Below are 8,965 nucleotides of genomic sequence, written 5' to 3'. Positions count from 1 at the left end.
CGTTTTTCGTACTTCTTTTTGTCATGTTCTACACACACGAGAATCATCACATTTTGGGGTCTATAGACCGGAAACAGAATCTAATCCAGTCTCTAATCTACGTCAAATGGTTGTGTTAGACGAAATTAGGGAATTAGTACATCATTACTCTAAATTGGTATTGTGTCTCTTTGTAAAGCCGTGGTCTCCAAACGACTAGATATGTACCGTAGTGGGAACCGATTTGTCTCAATTTCTGATATCTAGTGAATGAACACAAATCTAGTAACTTACTCTGTTCTGTCAGAATCTATATATATATAAGTAGGACATTCAATCCCTTGAGACGAACAAAAATACTGTTATTTTTTGCTATTGGGTTCTTTTAGGTTTTTCCTTTGAATGGCTTGGGCTTTCAGAAAGATAACGTTCATCATTACATATTACGAAGGGATCCTAAGTTTAATGATTCTTTGTAAAGCTGACATTATTTCACAAGGTACAAAAATTCAATGCTGTATTCGAAAAGACGAGGAAGAAGCATCGCTCAACGCTGAACAGGTTGGAAATGGCACTGAGAATCAACAGGCAGACAATAAGACAAACAGAGTGGGTTTCACTGCCGAAGTCTCACAGATTAACGCACAAATTGAGCAACCCGACAAGTTTCGTAAGACTGTTTGTTTCGCATTTGTTGATATGATGTCGCGTTAGAGATAAGTCGTTTTTGCTTCTGTTGGCAGCATAACGTAGGCCGGAGATGCTCCATTGGCTAGCTTATGTTGGTGGCCCTGTAGTGTTCATCAGACAGTATAGCGTCGCACGAGGGAAAGCGCTCGCAAAGTGAATTCGTGTTAGTAAGCTACGGAGCGCGCGTCTGTTTAGAAGTTAGTGTAAACGCAGTAACTGTGGACCAGCTGACTTAAAATAATATGAATGTGATACAGAGGTGACAGTGCGTTTTAAACACTTATTATGTTCCAAAGACGTAAAGAGTATTACCAAGACAATCTGTTCGTTGTGCCGAGGCAACCAATTAACAACATTCCGTCTTCGTTTTGTTGATCGTGTTAAAGTGATACTTGTGTAAACGGGATTGAAATGGCACGGCTTACACATTTTTCGCAGCTATTGTTACTACGTAAGGTGTGTATGCGAAACATCTTTTGTTTAGAAGAAATGAGTAGGTTATTTTTGTTTTGCTAGCGTAATTGCTGTGTGTACTGGTGGAGTTTGCAGGTGAAATAGTATCATCATGGAACTAAAGGTCGAATTTTGGTGTCTTCCGTAATAAACCAGGAACTGTTTTCAGAGTGGACGACTTTAAGACAATATTTTGTGTGTCCGTGGTATTTTAATTCCAAATATCTCCGGCACTCTTCCTTGATGCGATATACTGGACGCCCGTTTGTATGTTATGTGTGTGTGTGTGTGTGTGTGTGTGTGTGTGTGTGTGTGCTCTGATAATCTCGTATGTATTCGCCATGGGCATATATCATTTATATATGTCCAGATTTTTTTAGCTCCTTGTTGATATCTGGGGAAGTGAGTGAATGATTCAGCACTATAGGTCCTTCATGGCTCTGTGAGCGCACGCTATAAATACATCATCAAATAAATTTTTGTGGCAACTATCCTCATATAGACATATTTAACTTAACAGCCCATATCATCCTTGCCAATCTCTAGGCACGCAGGGAACGTGGGAGGGCAACTAATGAAAGTGCTTATGTACAAATAAACTTATGCTTGCTGTAGTGATCCAGCCCTCAGTAGTTCTTCATTAATAAGACTGCTGCCAGATCACAAGTCTCAGTGTATGTCTCTGAATTGTGTTGGTTGGTAATGATTTTTAAAAATAGAACTAGTTATTTCCACTTCATTGTGACTTCACCCTGTTCTACCAAAGCATTACGTTTAAAGTTTATAATCTCGTATGGGCTGTTGTCTGTGATACAAATTTCAGTGAGACACAACGGAAGAGTATTATTTCAAACTGTACTGCTAGCATTTTTCAGTGGTTGGAACAGGTCCAATAGACTGATTTTGGATCAAAGATCAGTTGTAGCCCTCCAAACGGAAAAAATTGGCAGTCTAAATGTGAAATTGTTTATTCACAATTTAAATGAATTGCATTAGTCTCCTTGTACTCTATTCAAAGCTGTATGTAGCAATTGTACTATCCATTGTCAGTGTGAAGGGGAAACAGATACAGAGAGAGATTCCATTATGATGTCATTAATGTCTCATAGAGATTCTGATCTTTGTCTTAAAAGGAGGGCATCATATCTATTTGATGACATTGCACTTTCTGAAATTTTGGATTTTATACCAGTTTTAAAGATTGCAGCAATGTTGCACAGGAAAGGGAAAGTACTTTTTCATTGCTGAGCTGAAAGACCAATGGATGCAACAGAAGCAAGTTGGGAAAGCTGTTAAAAACAGTGTAGTGCAAGGTTTATGCGAAGTGACGGTGAAAGTTAAGTCATTGATCATGCACTGTATCTTTTGCATTATGCCTACATTTTCTTTCACTCACAAAAGAATGAACTGTTGATTTGTAATATCCGTAGCTCTTGCATTTAATTTGAATGATTTTAAAAGGCGTTTGAGTAAGGGTAATTTCTTGCCCATTTCTATTTCCATTTTTCGTATTTAGAAACATTTCTCTTTAATTTTAGTAGCTCTAGTAGGCTGCCTACATTTTTGCTTTGAACATACATTCTGCAGTGGCCTTTTGAATAGGCATCTTTAATAAGACAAAAAAGTCAACTAAATTACACTGTCAAACAGTATAAGTAATTGAATCGGAAAACCTTCAGGATGGGTGCAGACAAGTTATTTTTATGAACAAAGTTATTTTTCTGTGAAATTTGTGTGCCATAATTAAGTGTGTTGCTAATATATTTAAATCTGTACACTACACACCATTTTCAAGTGCATAGCACAGGGAACTTCTCATTGTACCATGTATTAGGGATTCTTCCTCTTTCGTTAGCATAATTATTTTAATTTTCTCACATACAGTTCCTTTGGAAACAATGTATGGGATGTTGTGTATTCTTAGTCCTTATTTAATACAAAAAAGCATTATAACTGATTGAAATGCTGTATACTGTCTTCCATTGTACATACTGTGAAACAGTAATAGTTTGCATAATGTGTTGCAAAACTGTAGTGCGGAAGTGTAAATTGCTATAGTATCTTTCAAAGTATTTAAACATTTTTAATGGTGGTATTATGCAACAGACTGATTGCAACTCAGCATATAAAGAAGAAACTGAGTAACAGACAGGTACAAGGTAGCATTAAGCTTTTGGACAAAAGGCCTTCTCCTGAAGTAGAAAACACACTCATTCACAAACCATGTGCATTTGCTGCTAATTTATTAATGGCATTATTTCACGCTTTTGTATATAATATTCACTTATTTTGCATTTTCAGTATTATCAGAGTTTGACTCTGACAGATATGCTTAACTGCACTTGTTATTTAACTCTTTTATGTGCTCTATTCAGATTTATAACTAATTGTGTTTGTAGTTTCTTTCCAGAAATCTCATCCACAGCCAGGTGAAATCAGTTCGGAGGTTGTCTTTAAAAGTGCATCATACTTTCAAGGTAAATATTTTATATGCAGAATTTGTTTCTTTTGTTTGCCGCTTTTCAGGATCACTAGAAAGTACACTGTTATTACTGCTCTGATAAGTTGTAACAGCCATCCATTATGTTTTTGTGGCTGCAAACATGATAAAGTGCAAATTTTGCCACTGATGTACATGGAGTCATACTGTGCTATTGCCTGCAGAAATCATATCAGACAAACGTATCTTTGAGATAAATGACAATTTATAAGAAGGTAATGCATTTCATAGAAATACCACATTCAGTCTTGGTGGTGTTTTATACATCACACATAAGTTACTGGAATATTGATTGCAACACAGTGCGGCTTATCACTTGTGTGTAATTGCCTGCGTAGTGAGGCCAATGAGATAAAGAGCTAAAAGCAGTCTGTAAGCCCTAGTTATCTACTTACTTCATGTTTTTCTTTGTGTAGCTCCACAGTATCCAAGGATGTTAATCTAAAGAGAAAAATGGTGTGCAAGTAAGTAAATTCAGTAGGGTCCGAGGACTACATTATATTAACACACACAGGGAACAATAGTAAGTCATTATTTGGCTTTAGAAGTAGTGACTCAGTAGAGCAACATTTACAAAATTTTGTGTGGACTGAATTGGAAGAAAAGTCTCCTTTTGGCATTTAGAAAGCCTTCCATTACACATATATTGCAAACGATGTTAGCAATGCTGGTGGAGATGGTTGTGTGTGTGATTAATGCATTCCTGCAGTATGCAAAACCCTGAATGTTAATAACATGCTCATAAAATTTTCATATCAGTGTCATTCTCAAGAAAACCCACTACTGACATTTGTTGAGATGCTCTCTCTGTTTTACCCCTCCCTCTTCTTTTTACCAGTGTTGAAAATCATTCTGAGTATATGCAAAGAACATGAGTGGTGCTGGGAGTTCAGCAGACTCATGCCATTGTATTTTTGCTCTTATTTTGATGTTTTATTATTGATATTATCATATAAGACTAACTCATTCACAGCAGTTAATCTAAAATTTGAAATGTTATGTCTGATGGTCTGATGGTATAATGATAAAGTTTTTAAATTTTCTGTGGTTTGAAGATGAAACTGAAGTTTGATAATAGCTTCAGTTCCATAGACTATTTTTTCTTTAGAAACTTGTCTCAGATATAATTTAAAAGAATAACATACCTAATATTGCAATTAAATAAAAATAAGTTTTATCTTTTCATAGGAGGGTGGTTTGATAAGCCTGGTAAATTTTCATGAGAGAATTAAACATTTTTGTTGTGCTTTCATGGTTGGAAAGCTTGATTATTTCATGAATCATATAAAGAATTTCAACAATGTAAAGTATATGGTTCATCACTGACAATCTTTTGAATTGGTCAGTGTCTTGGCTGCAATTGAAAACTGAGAAAACAGAGCTTCATGCTGTTATTAAACATTTTCATGTGAAGGTTTGGACTGATGCACAAATTGAAACAGGGATTAAGTTCATGCAAATGCTACATCATCATTGAAGACCAGTTGCTTTTGGAGTAATGAATTTAAACATGGTTGGACAAGCACTGAAAATGAAATGTTCTCCAGCTATCCAGCTGAGATTACAACAACAGAAACCATTGACAAAATCCATGGTATGGTACTGCAAGACTGCTGAATAAAGATTTGCGAGATTACTGAGACTGTAGGTATCTCATCTGAAGGAGTGCATGATATTCTGCATAGAGAATTGGCTATTAAGAAGTTGTTGCCAGGTGGCTGTGACAATTGCTCACAGTTGAGCAGAAGTGCATCTTGCACAACATTTCAACACAATTTCTGGCAATGTGTAGTTGCAGTCCACAAGACTTTCTGACCCAATTTGTGATTGTTGATGAAACCTAGAGCCATCATTACACAGCAGACTCAAAACGGCTGTCAAAACAATGGAAAAATGCTGGTGAAAGTGCTCTGAAGAAGGAAAAGTCCATTTTTGTCACCTGGTTAGATGATGGGCAGTTTTTTGGGATTCCCAAGAAATGGTCCTTATAGATTATTCGGAAAAAGATGAACCATAACTGGACCCCATATGCTTCATTGATGGATTATTTGGAATGTGTGCTGGCTGAAAACAGACCAAGGTTGGCATGCGACAAAGTGCTCTTTCACTAGGATAATGCACTATCCCACACATCAGCAACAACAAAAGTGCATGAACTGGACTTTAAATTGGCTTCTCATCCACCCTGTTCTTGAGACTTAGCCCTAAGTGACTTCTTCTTGTTCCCTAACCTGAAACTTTGGCTAGCTGGGAAGTAACTTTCATCAAATTAGGAAGTGATAGTTGCAGTCAACGAGTATTTCCCAGAGCTTGACAGCACCTAGTTTTCTGATGGGATGAAAAAGCAGGATTACTGGACCAAATGTATACCCCTCAATGGAGACCGTTGAGATGTAAGATGAATTATTTACGAAGCAAGCATATTTTCCTTGCTTTTTCACCAGACTTGTCAAACCATCTTTGTGCACCTACCTGCAGTGATCAACAAGTGCGGTGCAAGGAGTCCCAGATTCGTAGATAAAAATTATATGGACAGCAGAGGACTTTAAACTGAATATTTTGAGTAAAATAACCAATGGTTGTAAATGAATTTTCCAGTTTCTGTCATGTTTCCATGGTGTTTATTATTGTTTACTGTTCATGACATATCATTGGAGATAGATCATTCCCCATCACAGGAATTTAGACATACACTGACAGAAAAAAAACTGTAACAGCAACAAAGAGTCGTTGCAACCTAAACAAAAGTTGGTAGGTGTTTTTACATCTGAAGGATGATGTCTATTTAACTGTCATGCCGGTCACTTAAGAATGGCACTAGTAATGCCACTATGAGGATGAAATTCAGGCTTACTTTAAATAAACGCCATAACTATCATGAGAGTTACTTACCTTTGACATTGGGCTTGGTGAGCTGATGTAAGTCAAGGTGCTTTTAAGGCGACATAGACACCATTGTCAACACCTCACTCGACTTTGAACAAAGTTGTGTAATAGGTCTATGAGGAGCTGAATGTTCTTTCTGCAATGTTGCAGAAAGACTTGCCAGGCATGTAGTGACTGTATATGATTGCTGACAGTGGCAGTTATGAGAATATAGGGTTACAAGAAGACTGGCTCCAGACTGTCGCATGGCAATGCTAAAAGGAAAGGCCATCTTGTTTGGTATATGGCTCTGGTGCATCGTATTACACCTGCAGCAGCAATTTGAGCAGCACTTGGCACCACGGTGAAACCATGAATTGTTGCAAATCGGTTACCTAAGGGCAACTCTGAACCATATGCCCTGGATCACGCATTTCACTGACCCCAAACCACCACCATTTGTGACTTCAATGGTGTCAAGTGAGATCTGTTGTATTTTATGATGAAAGCTGGTTCTGCCTCAGTGCCAGAGATGGCAGTGTGTTGTTAGGAGGAGACCAGTTGTGGATCTGCTCCCAGCCTGTCTGCGTGCTATACACACTGGAGTTATTGTCTGGGGTGCAATTTAATATGACAACAGGAGCACTCTCATGGTTATCTCATGCACCCTGACTGTAAAATTGTATGTCAGTCTGGTGATGCTGCCACTTATGAATAGCATTCCAGGTTGTGCTTTCCAACAGGTTAACTCTTTGCCAACATAACGCTATTGTAATCCGTCATGCTCTACAGTGTGTCGAGATGTTGTCTTTGCCTGCTCGCTCACCAGATCTGTATCCAATCGAGCACATATAGGACATCATTGAATAGCAGCTCCAGCATCATCCACAAACAGCATTATCCATCCCTGTAATTACTGATGAGGTGCAACAAGCATGGGACCCCATCCCACATACTGTCTTCCGGCACCTTTACAACACAATGCATGCACATCTGTGTACTTACATTCCACATTCTGGTGATTACACTGCTTATTAATGTACCAGCATTTCACATTTGCAATGGCTTAACTAGCACTTACATCAATCTGTGATTTTGCAATGTTAATCAAATAAATATGTTACCTACACAAATATAGTCCTGAAATGACATTGCTCTACATTAGTTACTTTTTGGTGTTGCAGATTTTTTTTTTCCATCTGTGTATTTTTAATCGATTGTTTAGCAGGATGCAGTGCCTAGGAATCCAAATAAGCATAAAAACTCTCAGAAGGGGTACCATCCTTGTTGGTAGAAACCTATCACCAAGGATAGAAACTTAAATGAACTGTTCCATTCAAGCCACAGTGAACTGGACAAAGTTCTTGACAATGAATAATTTTCAAAATACAATTTTAGGAAGTGGTGTTGGATTATGTGTTAGAAATTTTGTCATGAAGCTCATTTCTGTTGACTTGCCTGATATACACTTCTAAGGTAACAGTGTGGGTATTTCTGGTGGATCAACAGTTATGCCCTTATAAAACAACCTGTGCCCTCAAGGGAGTTCACCACTCTTTGGTGAGTTCATGCATGGCTACCATGGGGCCCTGGTGTTTGCAGCACCTTCTCGCTTTCCGTGCTGTTTTTTTTTTTTTTTTTCTTTCTTTCTTTGTTTCTTTCTTTCTTTCTCCATCTCCTATCCTTCCTCCGCTTCTGTGTTTGAGGTTCCTTGCTGTTTATTCTTCCTTGCTGTGCACTCCTGAAGGCCAGCATGCTTGTCTGACACATCACAGTTGATTGAGTAATGCAGAATTCCCCGCCCTGAGTCGACAGGTAGGGTTCATACGTACCACCTGAGCTGTCACCTCCCCAAATTGCCAATCGATTCCTCTGCCAGGAAGTCGGGGAAGTGTGACCTGAGGTGTGAACCGCCACCTCAGGTAGGTGAGTTCCCCTCTGAGGTGGGAGGGGAGGGGAGGTGGCCCCCAGTTGGAAGGAGCACGTCATCAAAGACACTGGCAATCATGGGAGATTTTCTCACAGTGAGTCGATCGCCATCTTGAACTATGTCTCATAAACATAAACTGAATGAGGCTAAACATTTCAAGAATCTCCTAGCTGCACCTCAGTTTCTCATGGTATCACATACTGAAGATGATCAGTCCTTTTCTACAGTTCATCGTTCTTTTATTCAGAAAGGTGTTGATGCAATTGCAAACTCTGGGAAATCCTGCTCTCGTTTACATAATGGCACTTTGCTTTTGGAGACCAATTGTGATTTTCAAGCACAACAACTGGTTGCAGCTTTGCTCCTTCTTAGCCGTCCTATTCATGTCGAGGGCCATCAAATGTTGAATTCTTCATGTGGTATTATTTACACAAGGCCGCTTGATGGTCTTACTGAGAGAGAAATTCAAATGTACCTCTCCGATCAGGGTGTCACAGAAGTCTATAGGGTAAAGAAAAAGATTGATGCAACCTTAGTGCTTACACACA

General features: G+C 38.5%; 1 protein-coding gene across 4 annotated transcripts in view; it reads left to right on the top strand.

Moving 5' to 3' along the window:
- The first annotated feature begins 789 nt into the window (after nt 1-789).
- Nucleotides 790-8,965, top strand: part of LOC126094842 (branched-chain-amino-acid aminotransferase, cytosolic) — a 33,827-nt gene continuing 25,651 nt past the window's right edge. The window contains exons 1-2 of one of the 4 annotated variants that reach the window (XM_049909443.1): nt 790-1,125; nt 3,533-3,599. Coding sequence is in view for 1 of the 4 variants with exons in the window: in XM_049909442.1 (XP_049765399.1) it covers nt 1,081-1,125; nt 3,522-3,599 (123 nt within the window). In the remaining 3 variants the exon portion in view is untranslated. Of the gene's footprint in view, nt 1,126-3,521; nt 3,600-4,000; nt 4,087-4,107; nt 4,146-8,965 lie in introns of those variants that run through there. The other 3 variants (XM_049909442.1, XM_049909444.1, XM_049909445.1) reach the window with 3 other exon arrangements.

The sequence above is a fragment of the Schistocerca cancellata genome, chromosome 8 (assembly GCF_023864275.1).
Source record: "Schistocerca cancellata isolate TAMUIC-IGC-003103 chromosome 8, iqSchCanc2.1, whole genome shotgun sequence".
In the NCBI taxonomy this organism is placed as follows: domain Eukaryota; kingdom Metazoa; phylum Arthropoda; class Insecta; order Orthoptera; family Acrididae; genus Schistocerca; species Schistocerca cancellata.
The sequence above is the reverse complement of the archived record's forward strand: the minus strand, read 5'-3'. Positions and strand labels throughout refer to the sequence as shown.